The sequence below is a fragment of the Tetrao urogallus genome, assembly GCF_951394365.1.
Source record: "Tetrao urogallus genome assembly, chromosome: 2".
NCBI classification, from domain to species: domain Eukaryota; kingdom Metazoa; phylum Chordata; class Aves; order Galliformes; family Phasianidae; genus Tetrao; species Tetrao urogallus.
Window position 1 is genome coordinate 60,187,792 of NC_136814.1, and position 19,819 is coordinate 60,207,610.

The 19,819-nt window shown below is 38.1% G+C and overlaps 1 protein-coding gene across 1 annotated transcript in view; it reads right to left on the minus strand.

Moving 5' to 3' along the window:
• CLVS2 (clavesin 2) overlaps positions 1-19,819 on the minus strand; it is a gene marked incomplete at both ends in the record, with an annotated part of 47,565 nt that overhangs the window by 26,456 nt on the left and 1,290 nt on the right. The window contains one exon of the mRNA XM_079532623.1: positions 11,584-11,758. Coding sequence (XP_079388749.1) covers positions 11,584-11,758 — 175 coding nt within the window. The remainder of the gene's footprint in view (positions 1-11,583; positions 11,759-19,819) is intronic.

The window sequence follows — 19,819 nt, forward strand, 5'->3', positions numbered from 1 at the left end:
GCAGATTATGGAACAAAACAAGTTATTCTAAACCAGCCTCCCCATCAGCCTGCAGTTGATCCAAGCTCTGGAATGCCAAATAAAAAGCTGAATAGCATGACAGAACTTTGCTCGCACCATTCCAGACTAATTTTGGGAATAGAGACAGATGGCACCACTGACTCAGAGGATTTCCGAAAGGCTCCCATCTCACAGCAATAACCTATGTCCCAGTCCTGTAGCAGTCTGTCACGCACACAAGCAGTATTTTTCAAGGACACAAGTGTCAAGCTGGTGCTGGTAAAAAAATGCAACAGCATTCTCTCACGGATAACTTCTTCTATTAAGACCTGTTTAAATTCTATTCAGCACTGTTTCACCAGTATGGACCTATGTGTGAGAAGGTAGTTCTTTAGGAAACAATGCTATACAACATAAATTACTGCTTAATGTTCTACTTCTGACTAAGTTAAAATTGCCAAAAACCTTTCCAGGAAAGAAAAGCCTCAGGGAAAACATAAGTCTTGTGAGTTAGACCTCATGATTTTAAAGGAAATCAATTTCAACATCAAGGTCTGTTTAAAAAAAAAAAAAGTTTCAATTTGGCTTTTCTAGGGTTTTTTTCTCAATTAATGCATTTGCAAAATGAAGTAGAACAGTTGTAGCCTTGTTCTTTACTGCCTCTTCAACATCTTTTCCATTTCCAAGTTGTAAAATTATCATCACTTCATTTCTAGTGTGGCAAAACAACTACGAAATTGTAACTGTATTTCTTTTCCCAAAAAGGAGCCACATCACAGATTGAAAAGCACACAGACAAACTCTGGATTGGCATCCAGTTCTGTTCAGTGGTTCCTAGCTTAGGTATAGTACAAAGCTTAGGTAAAGTAAAAACTATCCAGAAACAAACTGCAGAGAAGAATGGTGCAAATGACAATTATAATGATGGTATTCTTAAAGCCACAATGCTGTAATGACACAAGCACGTTAAAGTTCTAGACAGTGATGTAGGCAAAACAGCATAGAATGAGACAATTACATTTTGAACCAAATTGCTATTTCAGGGAGTTGTTCTAAATGAAAGATTTAGATGATGCTTTTGTGTTCCTCGTTGCTGATACAGATACTTCTACTCTTAATTCAGCTCAGTGCAACAGACATAGTCGCAGTCTACTTTCCATTTGCCCTCCTAACTGTGCACATTGCTCATTTGGTATCCTTAAGATGCTCTATAGCTCTTCACTGTTCTGCATTCAGAGGTCCTAATGAAAGTCAGACTCTGTAGCCTGTCCTCCCACAGAAAACTAGTATTACACTTGATCACAATTTTTATTTGCTTTGTTGGCTTTCCTTCCTGCTCTATCTTTTCCTGAGGTTGTTTCTTAGTCTTTCTTCATATGGGCTGAAAGTACTCAACCCTCAGTCCCTTCCACTTCTCTCGCTATGTGTCAGCCAGGACACACAACTCCACAGATATGAACTCAAACATCTCCATGTTGGTAGATTACATGGAGATTTCCCCAGACTCCTGTTCAGTAATTTAAAACTACACTGTTTTATCTCGCCTAGAACTGAACAATGTTCCACTTTTACCAAAAGTCCAATGTATCAAGAAGAGCTGCTAAACTTATCATCCTTACCTCCATTTTCCAACACTGTGCATAACAGCACCAAGCTATTTATCACTATTCAGGCCCTGGTGTCATCCTTGCTTTTGACTGCTCTCAAGCACAACACATTTCAGCTCTGCTTACATCCTACAAATTATGTTTTCACGGTGTTGTGTAGATGATATATGTGGTTGATAGTATGCTCACCAACGCAGCAAATTTTTCTTTCTAAAAACACAGAGACATGCCTTTTATACTTTTTCAGAGAATACATCAATGCTACAAATGTATGTGGTTGGTTTTTTTTTTCATCTGAGTCTTCATGTCTGCTTCCTTAGCCTGTGATATGATGAAAGATTAAAGAGTAGCTTATGAAACTTCACCACGGCAACTGCTGATGTCACTGGGAACTAGATTCCAACCAGGGCTTACAGAAAGATGAAAACCATATTGATAATTGACAATATTTTTGACATTATTCATCCAGCTAATTAAAGCACAACCCTATGTCATTACCTATGCTTAAAACTGAATGAACTAAAAATGCAGCATTATTAACTCAGTTGTTGGCATGATATTAACTTAGCCCACAGAAATTCAGCATTCATGGAAGGTACAGATTATTTACTCCTTTCCCAATCAAAAGCAGAAAAACAGAATTATTTATACAACAACTCCTTAATGCAGTGTCTTTGATTATGCTACTGAATAAAAAAAAAGCATGTGAATTCTTCCTCAGAAAATGAATGAATGCATTATATTATACATACTGTAAAAGAAAGCAAGGTTTTTATCCATTTAATTGCAAACACAGTTAAGCACCAAAGGAAGAGAGACACATGCTACTAGCTGGAACAGTTTTGTGTGTAAGGCATAAGCAGTAATTCTCCCTTTTGCTCTGTATTTTATTTTTATTTTTATTTTTTTTAATTCTTCGTAATGGAGCATAGAGGTTTGATCAGGACTTCTAGCAGATTTCAAGAAGAAAAAAATGCAATTAGAAAAGAGAGCAAACATCTGCATATGCTGCAAACACGTTGCATCATCTTTGAGAAACACCAGCAATAATATATGTGATTAAGTTTTGTATCTACCAGAACTTTGGTAGTATTTGGATGACAGGAATGAAAATGAACATAAAACAATCACATTCTCCCTGCATTTAAGTGAAACCCCTGAGACTTTGGACTGTGACAGAGTCCTAGATAGAAAACCAAGAGGCTGCGCACTCATGATGCAATATTGCTGCTATCTTCAGGAAGGGATATCAGATCTCATTACAAAAATTGCATAAGGCAGTCAAAGGTAGGCTCTTAAAAGAAAATGCTTTAAGGTTTCCATATGAAAGCAATATAATTCATCAAGATTTAATGGGAGAGAATATCAACAGGATGAAGAGGAAAATATATCACAAGGATAACATTGTAAGTTAGATACTATTTAGTTTGATTTATTTCCTGTAACTTGAAGTAAGAACAAGCATGGTCCTAGCTTTTCCCATGGATCATCAAATAGATTCATACTTAATTGGCTTTCCATGCACCTCTCTTTAAGGGCTTGAGTGCTACTTTCATTTGATACAGCATTGATTTTCTCTGAAGTTTCCTCTTACTACAGCTACCCTGATCAATTAGTGTTCTATAAATAAAGAGGTCAGATTTCTTTCACTGGTCTCATTAAATTGCACCCCTGCTGAATTTCTGTGGAGAACAGAATTGGATCATACTGATAGCAATAGTATGAAGATGCCCTCAGGTTTTCCAGTGAAAATCAATTGCTGAATATTCATAATAAAATGATTTGAAAAGCAAGACTCAGCAAACCTTACTTGCAATTCTAACTTAAAACCACCAAAGAGAAAGAATGGGAAAACAAGTGGGTAGAGGGCTCAGCCAGCTCCACAGTGATATATAATCCCTCATCAATTGTAACTACTTAACTGAATCACCTTGTAATGCAAATATCTTGCTGGAGTCTTGAGCTAACATATAAGTCACCATGTAGTGGTGGTGTGATTACCAAGCAAAGCTAAAAGCCACTGATAATATTTGGTGGTGTGAAACAGGCTAATTATCACAGGTATGACAATGTAGCTTTAAAAACCTATTTTAGAGAGAAATTTTAGTGCAGAAGTGCAGAAAGTTGAAATTCAGCTTTCTGGATTTCTGGGTTCTTCCAGAATGTTTAACAGATTCCTAAGAACCAACTTACACAAGCAAGATATTAACAAATACATTTGAAGACATTCTTTAACCTCAGATTGTATGTTATTCGAGTCAGCCATAACAATGAGTACCTACTTATAGTTGAAACTCAGGCCTAAACTGTGAGGCACCACATTCAATCTAATCCAAGAAGCAGTAAGCATTATAGCATAGCCAGAACTGTCTGGGGTGAGATGTTGACACAGGACTTTACCAGTTTCGAGTGTTGGATTACATGTATTTTTTTTTACTGAATCTACACTCAGACCTCCACAAAACGAAAGATAAGTGCAGCCATCTCAGAGCTCAGTCCACATCCATGTTCGGATATTCATTACATTTAGACAAACATTAGTGCTCATTCTTTTTCATTGCAGAAGACACTGGAATGGATTACAAGCATTCTTTTTCCATTCTACACAATAATAACTCGAAATTGCTTTTTAGGAACTTCTTTCAATCTTCACAGAATACGCAGGAAATGAATGGAGAAATCTGTTTTGCCTTTGGTTAGTTTCTTTTCTGTGGGTTTATTGCTGTTGTTTTGTTTTGCTGTTCTTTTTTGATATATTATCCAAGTTGTTTTTCTTTTACTTATTTTTTCCTTTAAAATGTAGTTTTCTTTACATGTTACAAATCTAAACTTGCAGATCCTGAGTGAGTTTAGAGCACTAGAGTAACACCTATTTAAACACAGTTGCAGCAATTAAAACAAATGAGAATCAAACCATTCTAATTTTTTATGATTATGAAACATAAGATGAGAAAAAAACATCTCCAGCTAAACAATATAATTACACATTTTTGTAGCAGTTCACCCAAGGAAGTCTCCCATGTGTGCTTTTTCAACATTAGGAACGTTTGCAGTTTTTCCCATATGACAACCACTTATAACCAAAGCCAAATTTTTGCTTATAAACTGAATTAAATTGGACTAAAAAAAAATAATTTTTATAGGAACTGAACCCTTGATAAGAAAAATAAATGAATGAACAAAACAATCACAATAAATTGCACTATAATATTTTGGGGAGAGAGCACTGACAGTTTAGTTAATAAGACAGGGATGATGTGCAAAGACACCACGTAGAGAAGACAGTAACAGAAAGCCAACTGTGCACAGCCTAATAAGATCACAGAGGATTTGTGTCACAGAAAACAAAGGTTATACTAATATCAGAAAATAATTCCAAAAATGATCCAACATATCTTTCTGAGGTAAAACTAGAAGAAGTACATAAAAAATAGATAGATAACATAGGCAGTCTGAACACTTTAACAAAAAGCAAATTTAAGTTCCAAACATAAGAAGGATTTTGCTGATGTTCATACTAAGAAAGAGACCACAAATCTTACATCCCCTCTGGCAAACAAGACAGGAAGAATCTCCTTAGGTTCTGATTCCACATCATTGTTGCTGCAGATACTTCATCAAATAATGCAATTTTTTGCCTTATTGTGAATCAAAAACAGATATTCACACACCAGTTTCTGCTTTGGACCCAACAGCATCTGATGAAATAACGAAGGGTTTATAGGGGGTGACATTACAAAATAAAAAAATAAGGATTAGCACTGAGAGAAAATCTGAAGAGAAAGTAGCTGTGGAAAGGTCTCCAAAGAATGAGCCATACCTGCCTTTAAGCCTTTACATTAAACTGTGCAAAGTAGTTGAAAATATAATACATGAGAGCTAATCATGCCTTACGAGGAAGGTGAACTATGACCTTAAAACATGTCTTCTGTCTCTGTCTTTACAATTTAGAACAAATTAGTTTTATTTCTGATATGGAAAAACTTACGATATGCAAGCAAAGAGAAATATTTAAGTCTTGATTGAAGAAAATCATTTCAAAAAATTATTATATATTTTAAAATTGAGGAATGGTCATAACCATGTATTCACTGAGTATGGTCTACTAGAGACAGGAAGACAATGATGGAACCAAGAGTTAATTCCCTTTGCCAAGCTTATGATGCAAGCCCTTCTTTTTTCATGCTGGTGGCATTCACCTTAGCATAACTCTAACTCTTTAGCTTAACTGAGGCAATTTATTTATTATCAATATTTAATACAGATAGATTCAGTTTCCCAAATTAAAAAAGAAAAATGAAAAGTCATTAGCGTTTAACAAAGGCTAATGAAAGAGGTAGTGTGTACATATAGAAAAAATCTCTTCTATGTTCTTTCTCTCAAGCAGCAATAATATTAATTGGATGCTTCTCTCTATTAACAGGATGATGGGGAGTTGGTAACTATTTTCATTGGCCTTTACACTAATCGTGGCTAGCTTGTTAAAGCAGAAGAAATCTTCAGATATATCTTCCCTGATCATGCAGTGTCATTCCACTACCTCTGCCAGACGTTCCTGTTGTCTCCAGGCCCAATGAGCTCTGAGTCATCTATATCAAACAGACCAGCTTCAGACTGAGCAACTGCAAGGACAGTTTCTTTAACAGCTTTGTGGCCAGAGGCCTCGTTTATTTCATACATGAAGAGATCAGGACTCATTCTCTAATGTTGCTTTCCAGAGTGACACAAAAAGCAATGAGAACCCTGGTTACAGGGAAGCAGTAAGGAGATTTGAAGCTGACTAGATACCATATGTGGAGAATATTTGGACAGAGGGACAAGAAAAGGCTGAGATCTCCTTAGGAATCTGGGATGATCTTACCATGCCATGCAATCACCCACAGCAGCTGAGATTTCAGAGCATGACACCAAGACATCAGTGAAGACTGGTACAAAATAAGACAATGTGGAAAGGAGTGGGATAAGGAATTAAGGCAGTGGCAGGACAGGGACAAAGGCTCGGAGGAAGAGGGCAGAAGGAACAGGCCTAAGAATCTGCCAGCTAGATCAAGGAGTCTGAATGAAAGCCAGGATCCTCACAACTCATCAAGCCTTGCTTACAGCAAATAGCTGCGAAACAATGGCAAAGTGCCCACTCTCTTCCTCATACTGCTTCAAAAAGAGGATGACAAACCACTACAGTCAGTTACTCCACTAACTCCAGCAGCAGAATTTGCAGGATGGATATTTAACCCCATTACAGGTCCTTGTGGCTTTCAGCAAAATACAATTTCTGGGGAGAAAGTTTTGTTGCTTCCTACCACTTATTTCAAAGAGGTAGCAGCCCACATAGAGACAGATGCAAAGAGCAATTAATAAGAAACTTTAAATTTACATAATGCTAGAATCCAGGCTCCTGGCTTGACAGTTCAGGATCAAATCTTCAAATCTTCCTCCTCACTGAGAGTCAAAGGCAGCTGGACAGGGAAAATATTAAAAGTGCACAAAAACAAGATCACAGTGGGCACCACAAATTAGTAGACATTTTTAGCAGTAATTTTTCAGTGGAATAGCTCTCACCTGGAGAGAAAAAAAGAGAGAGAGAGAAGAGTATCCCCATATCTTTAAAGTGTGTTTGTGTGAATAAATATATTAACATTAAAAAGGAATACAGTGCCTTTTATTGATGAGCATCATAACAAAATCTGGCAAGCAAATGAATTAGTCTGCCTTCAAATAATAGGTTTTTAACAACATGGATCGTGCTGAAGAACAGCTGTGTCTATATGGACATGCCTGTAAGCAAATGCACTCAAGCTTTCTTAACTGGCGGGTTTAGCCTATCCAAACATCAGGTGAAGAGCCAGCATTAACAATCAGCTCCAGCCCACTCTTTTTTCACAGCAAATAGCCAGCAAACCTTAAAAAAAGAAAAAAAAAATAGTATTTTCAGAGGCTCTTTGTTCTAGTAGATCCTGACAGACAAATTGTTTGTTGCACAGATGTAATACAGAACTAGATGACTAAATTTCAGCACTGTATATGGATGTTTAATAAAATGAAAACGAACCAACCATAATGTTCAGATCGGACTCCCTGTAAGATACTAATGAAGTTTATATTCAGAGAAAATGGGCATAGAAAGCCCTGTCCTTTTCATCACCGGATTCTACATGCTCTGGTCTCTTTTACTTCCACTTTACACTACTGAGGCAAATCTGACTGGGGATATTATGCTCACAATTCACAAGAACAGCTGACTGAAAGATGTTTTGGATAGCTATAGTAGCTGCAAATATGCTGCCTCTGTGATCTTTCTGTTTTATTTTCATGTTCACAGTAACCAGTTTGTTTTAGCTTGTGAATCCTCCCTCTGTTACAAAAAGAAGTCATGATCAGTTGAACGGCCTGCCTTGTCCCCACAAGGCTTTCACTGTCTCCCTGTAAAAATCCTCAATTTGAAAGTCTTCTGTCTTCTGCGACAGTACTGACTGTCCCCATATATGTTCAGTTTGCAGTGTAAACGTGTATTATCTCTTGTTCCCCAGTTTTTCACTTAGGCAAAATGCATTAATATTCAGCCTTCGATACTTACGCAGTTTTGCAAAACCTATCTGTATGGGAACGTGCAAAATCAATCTGTATACAGTTTACAAGCACTACTGTGAGCTAAATAGAAATAAAGTATTCAAGAATGATTTAGAGTCCAAGTTTTTAAAATCCTAATTATCAGTTAATCAGCCATCACACAGAGCGTTTCGTGTATGCCCACAACTTTCCAGTCTGCAAAAAACTTTCAATATAATTTTGAAATTGAATTTTTAGTCTTTGACACGGTTTTTTAACTTCTTTCTGAAAACAACGGTGCCCTGATGAATAATAAAAGCCCAAGTAGCTATAAAGCAGCTATCACAAATAAAAGAATCATACCTAGAACCTCTTTCTTCCTTCTGCCCAAGTATTCCAAGCTATGAAAACAGAAAAAAGTAAGGGATAAAGAATCACAGAATTGCACAGAATCACAGAATTGCAGAGGTTGGAAGGGACATCAAGAAATCATCAAAGCCAACTCCCTTTTGGGGCACCTAAAGATTAGGACTGAATACTCTGGCAAGAGTCAGTACTTTGCCAGGTGCTAAGTCAGGACATGAGTTTAAGAGTTTCACTCTTGTGTATTTGATGCTTCCTTCTGCCCAGATTTCACAGCCTTGAGCTTTTAGGTACTCATATTTACCTAACTCAGACAAACCATTCTCAGAAAATAGAATACTACATGTTACATTTGCTTATGAGCTTATCCTTCATTACAGAAAAGATAAGGAATCTAAGTTTAAATTCTTTCTCACTGACTAGGAACAACATAAATCCCACACCCACTTGCATCCACAGTGAAGTGTATTGCTCTTTTCCACAAGGACAAGGCCGGTGAATCAGCCAGGACTGCAGTGTCAAGAATCCCAGCCAACTGCCTCAACCTCCACAGGAGACAATAACCGTTTCTTGGCTAGTAATCCCCTTTGATCTGAAAATCAAAAGCGGTCTACACTGCACCAGCTGGATGGCACGGCACAGTTGGAATGGATATGCTAGAAATTCATATTAGTTAATTGCTGAATCACAGATAATCACTGTCCTTTAAGATTAAAAAATTCCATAGCCAAAAGGTTATTTTCCTGAAAGCAACTGCATGTGCTTTTAATATTTTTCTAATGTATTCAAGTAAATCAGGGGCATGATTCTTTTCATGCTCCCATTTAACACATACATGTAGACAAAGTGTAAAGCAGAGCCTGCATACAGTGGAAAACTGTATGTATTTATTTATTATACTTTCAATAGACATTTCTTGAAAAATAAACAGTTATGAAGAGCCTGGAAATGCCATAGCTTGTAGTAAGTTCAGTTTGGAACTTGCCATATTCTATTCATAATGAAAGCTAACCAAATAAAATGCAAATTTAGTAGATTTCATTGAGGAGGCAAAGAGACTTGGTTAATATCAAATATAGTGGTCACTAATCCCATTTTCCCTTCCCACCCAAGTAAGAAAAATATTTAAATTCTCTAAGTGGTAACTTTAAGCATCTTGAGCCCTGTTAAATCTTATAAGCCAAAGTAAATTCTATTTCTGTGATTAAACAGAGAGTATTTACAAAGATCACAAATAAATTGTGTGGCTGAGCTGCTTTTATTCTTCTTCACACTACCTCAGTGCTTCTTACTTTAATGTTGTTCAGAATTATGTTTCTGCTACAAATTTTTGTTAAAAATAAAAGGCAATCATTATAGAGTGTAAGGAAATGGAATATTTTAGGCACTAAATGCTGCAAGAAGATGCAAGTAAATGCATCCCTTGCCCAGGGTTTCTCTGCATAATCTTTCTACCAAGATATTCTCTTCTTTTTTTCCTCATCATAATTATTTCTGAAGGGAGGTTTGCTGTCCAAGATGATCAATGCAATTGGCTTGAGCCCTTTTCATTGATTCCAAGATAAATCTACATAGAGTTGCATCTCTACTTACCTGAAGTCAACAAGACTGGAGACAGTGAGAAAATAATGCCCTAGGTGCTTACCACTGTCAGATTGAGGATATTAGCACATACAAAACTGGGGACTGTTTTGTCTCCAGATGGGTAAACTAATCAAATGGACTTCACCTCAACTCAGCAATGAAACAACTAATGCCGTGAGAACACAGTTTAAGAGTCCAACTAACTTATCCACTGACATCCTCAAAATAACCTCTGGTTAAAGTACAAGAAGAGACACCATAATTTAAAAGCAAGGAGTACTGAAGTATTTATTCATGATCTAAATGAGAAAACAACTGCTAACTTTGAAAAGCAACACAAAGAAGAAAACAATGTTGAAAGCAATAGAAGAAAACAGGACTTTTAAAGCACAGATCCCACTGCTGCTTTGTGATATACATTTGAAACTATGTAAGTACACCATTGCATAAGTAAGCACAACAAAATGAAAATTCAAATCATCATTAATGACTGTCACTACCTTTCTGTGTGCAACAGCAGGCTGAGTACTCTTTCAGCCATTTGAAGATTTAGATCAAAACTCCAAATTACTGCTATACATGTTTCTTCAAAATAGCAATATCAAAGTTCAATATCAAAGAAGCAAGTTCAAAGTTGAGGTTGCTATTCTGCTTTATAAGTAATAAAAACATAAAAAGGATGAAAATATCACAGAAAATAAGTATACGTCCTTGAAAAATCAAAGTACACTACCTTGTTTAGTAGTGAATTACAGGTATTTTTAACACAGTATCTCAAGATTCTACAGGAAACAACCACTTCATGGATTCCAGTTTTTAATTTTAATAAGCATTAAAAAACCACAGGAGTCAACAGTATGTTTTCCACGTTTGTGCCTGTTCCACGTAAAGTACATGTAGAAGGAGCAGAAAGAAATTTAAATCACAGCATACTCAGTCCTAAAAGATGCCACTCAAATTAATCCTAACCCAATAAAAAGTCAAGCACATGCTGGCCTTTCCATGAGTAAATACTATCTGTCCCACACTTTTCAGGCCAACTGATATAGTGTGAGTTTGTCTCCAGTACAGCCAACAAAACAAATGGCCTAGCAAGGCAGCAGCACCCCACACTCCATTAGCCCGTTCAGAATGACAAATCAACTGATTGTTTCTAAGTTGCAGCTGCAGAAGCTATGGTCTGAATTTGCAGGAAGACAGTCACTTTGGGATAAAGACAGAGATATTCCCTCTTATTTATGGCAAAGAAGGAGCCTACATGCCAGGACTTAGTGCAGTTAGCAGACTGAGCTCACATATTAGCTTCCTCCACTGTAATTTGTCTGAAGATACATTAAGGTGCTAAGAGCCTTGCTATTTGGAAGGATGCATAATTCTTGTTTTTGTTTTGGTGCTTTCTTAGCCTTCCAGATTTACAATGAACTGCCAAAAATAAAAAAAAAAAAAAAAAAGAATTGGGAAAAGAAAGAAAGAAGAATATTACCTGAAGGCCCTCTATGGCTAACCTAAGCATACTTGGTGTGAGCTTGGAGGCCTGCTTGAAGGTGAAGTTGCTCCAGTCTATAATCAAAACAAATCCATTCACTTGAAGCTCAGGGTCTTCTATCATGGCTTCTAAAGAAAGAAGTATGGCGCGCAAAATATCCACCAGTGTGTACCTGTGAATGTGAAAGCAAGAATCGGTTAAGCCATGTACATCAAGGTATGGTGGAAGTTCTGAACATTCCTCCTTTGCACTGTTTATCCAGAGTCCAACAGCATACATAACTTCAGAAGTCGTGGATATGTAAGCTTAGGAAGATCTCAAAAGCTTGGTTAGTTGACTTCATCCTCTGAGGAATGATTACATATATCTAGACCATCAGCCAACCAAAAGAATACAAGAATATGAAACACCAAAAGCAAATTTGAACTTTTTTCTAGGAGACTGCCTAATTATTCTGGATATTATCTCAAATGTCTGTACAAATGTATACAAATAGTATTTTCCTGAAATCATAATTATATCAAATCTGAGTCTAATACCAGAAACATAGATCCAAAGTTTCCTCCTATATTTTCTTTTCAAATAATTGAAAAAATAGCCTCCCAAAATTACCCTATTAAAAAATGGAATTTCCACATGATCCTCTTACCCGTAATGTTTTCTCTTAAATCTACAAAGAAGGCTGATCTGTAATGAGCCTCAAGGATCTCAAAACTGGAAAGTAACATACAATAGGGTTGGAGTGCCTCTGGTTAAGAGTAATAGCCTTTCTCTGGTGTCTCTGGTCCTTTCAATAAGGCCCTGTGACATTATCAAACACAGAAGTTCTCAATGTTCTGAACTTTCAGAGAAATCTCCACTATATTGTATATCCAGCAAAAAGTACATATGCCTATTTCAATAAAGCATTAAATTATATTAAATGCTACTTCTTTTAATACAGTGTGTGCACTGTTCCATTATACACAATACTATGTTTTGAAAGAAGGAAAAAAAGTGATAGCCGTCTGATCCAGCTAACTTCTCACATTTTTCCACGTAGTTTTGTTTTAGCCTAATAAAAGTTGAGGAATCTCCTGACTACACAGTCCCGGGAAAGGGGATAATTAATGTCAGCCTAACTCAAGTCAACAAGAAAAAGCTTGTTTTCCTCTGAAAAGAATAGGGGAACTATTGTTTACTATGATATTTCTCTTCATTTTAAAAACTCTTTCTTTGATTTGAATTTGGTTTGGTTGACTAGGATAAGAGTTTTCATATTCTCCTCTCTCTATTTTCCACTTTTCTGAGAAGTCACTTTTTTCTAATTTTTTACTGTTCAAAGAGCTCACATTTGCAGGTAGTTTTGTATGTCCCTTTTATTGTTCAGATTTTTCCAGTAGAGAGAGAGAACTGCAGAAGAAAAATTCTTCTCTGTAATTTCCCTATGGAAGTCCTCAAAATTCTGAAATTCTCTATTTCCTTTTGGCAAGAAAAAAAAAGAAAAAAGAAAAGGCCATTACTGCAAATGGAAATTTTTCCACAGGGAGATCAAAGAGCTGTAATCCCAGGACCCCATTTCTGCAGAAGGTACAGTGAAGCAAACCTGGGTAAAGCTTCCCACAGGCACAGACAGTGCCTCAGGCTTGGCCCAGTTGATGCTCTCTCCCTCTCTCCAGGCAAAACAGCTCCCCTAGCCCAATTGCTGCATGCAACATCCATTAGGGAGGCGGAAATGCCAAAGTTGCTGTTGATGTCTCTGAACAAGCAACAAATATCCACAACTCCGTAGTGTAAAAAGTGACTTGAGGAAAAATGAAATCATCCATCGTCTCTTTCCTGACCGAAGTGAAATGAGATATGTTCAGGGTGTTCTGCAGCAGGAAGGCTATAGAAGATTACACTGGCACTAAAATGGTCTTAATGCACCTTGAGTCACCAGTTAACCTATCCGCTACAGCACAGGCATGCAAAGACATTAGGGGATGCCTAATCAAGAAGAGTACTGAAGTTCCCCTGTACGGTCAATGTCTTGTATAACTGCCAGAATTAGGATCAAAGCATACTTTGTCTGAGGGGGTGAGGTACACAGCATTGTGTTTGGGTTCAGGGGCAGGGCTGGAGAGTGCCCAACTGCCTTCAAAACCAATGGGGCATGTCTCAGAATTAGTATTTTTTAATATAAAATTAGATAGAAATACACTCTGTAAGAGATCTTCCAAGGGGAAAGGTGGCACAGAGAAGGAAAGCATCCCCAGGTGAGGCAATGTGACAGCAGCTATTTACAAATATCTCAGCCTTAGGCAGACCTTCTATCAGATCTCATATTTACAAGAAAAATAAATTGGAATTACTCAAATTATACAGTTAGCCTCAATCCCACTTGCCGTATGTGCTACCTTATTTAGGTGACCTTATTGTCCATGACAGGGGCTCCACAAAGCAGGAGGCTAGTGGAAACACCAACCTCCAGTCCAAGATTCCCAGTTTCCTGCAATAGATCCCTAAACACTCTCCCTATGGGACTTTAAAAAGATATTGTATGCCTTAGATTAATGGCTCTCTGGTGGCAAAAGGCTACTTTGCTTTGTTTGATCAGTTCTGTAAACAGTACATCTTTATTTATTTACATATATATATATATACTTGAATTATATATGTATGTATGTACCTAATAATATCCTGAAATTGCTCAAGACAGTGGGAAAACTGTTAGATATCAACGAGGACTTCAGCCACCACAGAGAGTAACCAATAGCCACAGGGCTGGGTCTCCACAAATCTATATATAGTATATTCACCATCGCCTATTGCATGTTTGCTTAGTGTGAGAAATACTGTCTACAGTGACAATGACAATGTTGTATGTTTACCCAATGTAAAAAACAAAAGGTTGTTTTCTCGTTGAAAACAACATCCTGAAGAACAAATATCTAGCTAGAAGCAAGCAACAACTCTCTCTGTCAAAGGGAAGTATCTGAGATACTCATTTAAGTCTGAAAATCCACATTAGGTTTACACAGGGACTTGACATTGATAACCAAGTTTCCCCCCTCTAATACGCTTTAGGGCAATTAGCTGGAAATAAGAGTGATCTTTCATTCTGTAATGGATCTCCTCTTCTGCTTCTGATACATTACTTAAGTACAGTACAGAAAACCAGACAAGAAACACAAATCCATTAATGGATATTTAAAGCAGCTTTTCTGCTGGACACATGCTGAGGTAAGCCAGAAATGTGAGCTTGGTGTGATAGATGAAATCTCAGGTGCTGCAAATGGCAAGCTGAGTACTGAATGTACCACCTGAACAATCCAAGCAAATGAAATATGATTAAGGAAACTATAGTAAAGCTTTCACACAGTAGACTTATTTGTGTACAGACAGCTACATGTTGTCCAGCATTTCACCTCACTGCTACTACTGCTCACATTTGCACCAGGATGCACAGGCTTTACCACAACAGGTGCTCTCCAATCATAGCTGGGCTTTAGGGACATGAAAATCCCACATAAACAGAAGGTGGAAAAATTTACTTGATTCAGATACACAAAAAAAACACACATCAAGCTAACCTATGGCTATTCCATTGCCTACAGCCAACCACAAGCTAACCCAAATGGCACTGAACTTCTTTACATAATCTCACACAAACTATCTGATACAGCCAATCTCCAGACAAGCACTGGAAATTTAACCAGTAGGTAAGACAACTGCAATATTACCCTGGATAAATAACATCTGAGAATTGGGAGCTGTTTTTCACAACAGCCATGTGATCTTACTGCTGCATTAGTTATTCCACATAGGGAAGTGCTTCCCCATAATTAGCTTTGTTCCAGCCAAAACCTTGATAGAAATATTTGCCAAAATAATTACCATTTCAGCTTTCAGAGATGTGTGATGAAATGTACTTTGCACCTTTACAGCTAAAAGCTGAACTCCCAATCCTTCACGAATTGTGAGCCTCTGAAAAACCAGTATACTGGTTTGAGAAATATACATTATTCTGCATTTAATAAATTATATTTCTGCAGAAATACAGCACCGAGAGCACTATGTAAAAGCTGATGCAGAAACTGCAGCTTTTAGGTGATATTCAAATTACTGGTTTAATGCAGGCTTTTACTTTAATATTTTGCAGATTACCATCAACTTCTACAAACTCCAAGTAGGTAGCTTATTTTTCTTAGAAAAAGCCTTTCTCTAGATAAGATAGCGTTAACTCCCAGTCCTTGGGATTGCACTGCTGAAGCTTTCACTCCACACTGAAATTATATTCTATATAGATACAGAAATACAACCAATGAAAAGGGAGAAAAGCAGGATGAGAGCTACTAGTGACTGTGAAATAAATTTGGTACAAATTGGCTCTGACTGCTTTTCTATACTTTAAAGCAAAAAGAAAAAAATATAACACGTTAACCTTTAATGTAAAGAGAACAAAATATGAAGAAAAGACACAATCATTTTATTCTTACTGATGTGTGCTAAGTTGCAGTGCTTATTTAGGAGACCCTCATTTCACTCTGGTCCCAGTTCCAAGGCATTGGCTGCAGAGCTGTTGGAAGCAGGGTGCACTAGCAGCCTTACTGCTGTGCATGTCTTGAGGCAGCCTGGAGGTGAGCTGGGCACAGACAAGTCCTGCTTTATTTATGCCCAACGTTCCCTTGTTCCAGCAGACTCTTCCAGCACACTCTGTAGCTAGCAAGGTACCACTAATTCCTAGGATAATCTAGAACTCATGGCTAATTTATATGTATTTAATGTCCTCTATTTATAGAGTCATGCTTAATTCAATGAAGAGCTCAGACAACTTCTTTAGCCTGGCTGTTAAAGTGAGTAACACAAGCTGAAAATACATCATCACATACATAATACACTCGTAATGTTCCTTTTCTATGTCAACCCCAGCTTGAGTTCAAATGAGGTGGGGACCAGCGTGTAGATACGCTCTACTGCCTCCTGAAATGTTCTGTTCCAGTTGACTTTGAGGCAATGAGGCTAGAAAGGCTTGACAAGTTAATAGCCATGCTGACAGTGATTCTTATAAATGTAAGAGGGCTACCATTTCTACAGCAACAAGGCCTGCTAGAGTAATCACTCACTGAGGCCTTGATTTGTCAAGAACAGAACAGCTCAACCTGCTGAACATCCCACTCTCTCGTTATTTAACAGTGGCAGCAATTTACAGAATAGTTCTATGAGAATTTTTTAAGGGATACAAACAGCATCAAAGTTTTCAAATGGTTTATAGGAAAAACAGTCTGGAAGACATTCTTGGTAGTACTTCACTACAATCTTTCACCTTTTAACTCTGCTACCAGAAGCCACTGTGGTTTCCACATGGCCAAGAGAAGGACGGGATAGGGAGAACACAGGAGACAGAAGTCTTGTCAAATCTAGCGGACAGCTGTTTTTAATACCAAACATCTTTGGTGATAGGTGGCAACCACCACATCTTATGTTTAGACACATTTTGATTCCAGCCAGTTCACATTCAAATTGAACAACAGATAATCCAATTTGGCAGTTATCCTATTGTCTTAATTGCCATCCTACCCACAATATCAAAAAGTTTTAAGTTAATTTGAGGATTAAAACTGGGTGGAATGATTATGTCACTCAAGGCGCAAACTGTTAACTAGAAGACATAAATGACAAATCCTTTGCTTGAATTTAAACCACATGTCTCCTGAAAGTGCCAAACACGTATAGAATCCACAACTTGTATTTTAGTATCATCTCTGTCTTGGCAAGTAAAGATTTCTTTCAAATGAGCCATTGTGCCACTGTGGCTTAAAGAAGAAAGCTATCTGAGTCTGAGCCATCATCTCACTTCTAATCTACTGTTCTGGCTTAATAATTTTTTCACAATTTCAGTGAAAGAAGAGCCCTCAAAATATACACAAGGTATACACACTCAGATTTCCTTGCTTCATGGTCACTACACCACAGACAAGAACCATGAATTAGTGTACTTGTCTCCTGCACTTTCTAGGAAATCTCTGAGATAGCTAATACAAGGAAAGAGCTCAAGAAAATAGCATCAAAATGGACCAATTTTATGAGGAGCTTGTGTACAGATGCCACAAAGCATACTGAAGAACATGAACAGCAAAAGATCCTTTGCTGTGAGAGCTGAAGTTATTCATTCCATTAACCCAAAACAACTTCACCATCTGGACATGTGAAAAAGTGGAATCTTCAAATGCAAATACACACCTACAAGCCACACACAGATATGAATCCATGACCTGGAAGCTCATATGGGAGGCTGATCCCACTACCCCAAGTGTCATCTTGGCAAGGATGATGGAGAGTGAACAGGGTCTGGAAAGCTTTTGGGCTACTTGATCCTGATTTAGTTGTTCAGAAGGAAGGACAGCTGGTACAGTTATCAGGCCCTGCTTTAATTTAATGATTTAACACTGAGTAGACGGGTTTGTTTTACCATAGGAATTCTTGCCTCCCATGCTTTTCATTCTAATTGGAACAGTGTAAATGATAAAGACTACTGATGCTAAATAAATTACTTATAGCATGTCTGAAACTCATCTTAAAAAAAAAAAAAAAAAAAAAAAAAAAACCTCAGAACTTTTTATTTCTAATGGTTCCATGCTGGCCATAATAAATTTGGAGACTTGCTGTGCTCTATTCACTTAGTTTATGAAGCATGTAATAAGGTCCTAACAAAACAAACTTTGAAAAGGAATCCTCCCAGCACTGCTGTCAGAGGAACACTGTTTACTTGCTTCACTATTTCAAATCAGTTAGAGCATGAGCTTGAGACATACTGTGCAGAAGCCTCAGTGTGCTCCCCACACAATACCCCATAGATGCAGCTGCTGGACAACAGATAATGGAAATGGATAATTAGGAAGAAAGAGTGGCCTAGCTTCATTCCCAGGTCTGTTGCTGATGTGTTCTGAGCCTCGGAGCAAGCCACTCCCCACAGCTAGGCTCCAGGGCTCTCCCCTTTGTCTGTGCTGTGGTCTCAAAATGAATCTCTCAGCCAGAGGAGAGCATGCTTGAGGCATGTGCTGCTGAGGAGCAGGAGCTCTGCTGCAGACATGGCCATTGGGTATGCTGGTGGACCTCAGTCACTCTGCTGTTGTAAGATAAAGAATTGTACCAACAGCACTTACGGACAAAAATCACAGTAAATGTACTGTTGTGTCAGCTGGTCTCCTGCAATTTAAATATCAGCACAATCAAAATTAAGAAGAAAATGAAGTTATTCTATTCACATGGCAATTTATATATATATATATGTTTTTTGAAGTGCTAATCTGTCTGAGCTCAGGTTACACAAAACCACAGAATCGTAGGGGTTGAAAAGGACCTCAGGGGATCATATACTCCACCTCCCCTGCTAAAGCAGGTTCCTTAGGGTAGGTTTCCAGTTCTTGGCATTCATCTGATTAAGTGCTGATGATCTGCAAAGCGTCAGAAAGTTTCAGGAATTTTCTTCATTACTGAGAAATAATGGCATTTAGCAGTCCATGCTATCTTAAACATGGGAAATTCTTCATGGTAGATGCATGATTTAATAAATGGCCTGAACATCCACTCCTCTGCTAACTCCTCCTTTGCTGATTTTAAGAGTTTGTGGAGCTGTTTTTAAAATAAGAATTTGACCTGGTCCCTAGGAAGGACAATGAAGCTCCTCAGAGTCCCCAGCCATATCACCCTGGCTCATCACTTCTCGTCAGTGGCTCCATATGCCAGAAAACCACACCAGAGTGAGGATCTGGCCCCAGGTCTGCCCACCTCCATCTGTATTTTCCTGGTCAGTGTGGTGGTGGGTGCAGTTTCAGTTTGTGCTAGACAGCAACTTTCTGACCCCTGGGTACAACCCAAGGGCTAGCAGGGGCAAGGAAGCTTCTCTGGCAGGCAGCATGTATGTGGCCACTCTATCTGGAGGAAGAAAGGCACAGCAGGTAGAGATCCACTCCAGCTGAAGCACCCACTGGTAATGGGAGCAGAATGAGCCCCCTCCCACAATGGCCATGGACAGCCTGTGGGTGGGCCCTGCACAAACACTTATACTTCTGCACCCATTCTATCCACTATGATCAACATTTGTGTCCTGCCCGTTTCAAAGCAGCTGAGGGAGATCCCTCAGTGCTCAGCACTGCCACTGCCCAGATTGTGTTGTCTGTATAGGATAATGTGGGTGAAGGCAACTAGCAGGTGTTTTGATTTTCTCACTAAGTGCTGCAGATCTTAAATCTACATGCACTGAAGACCC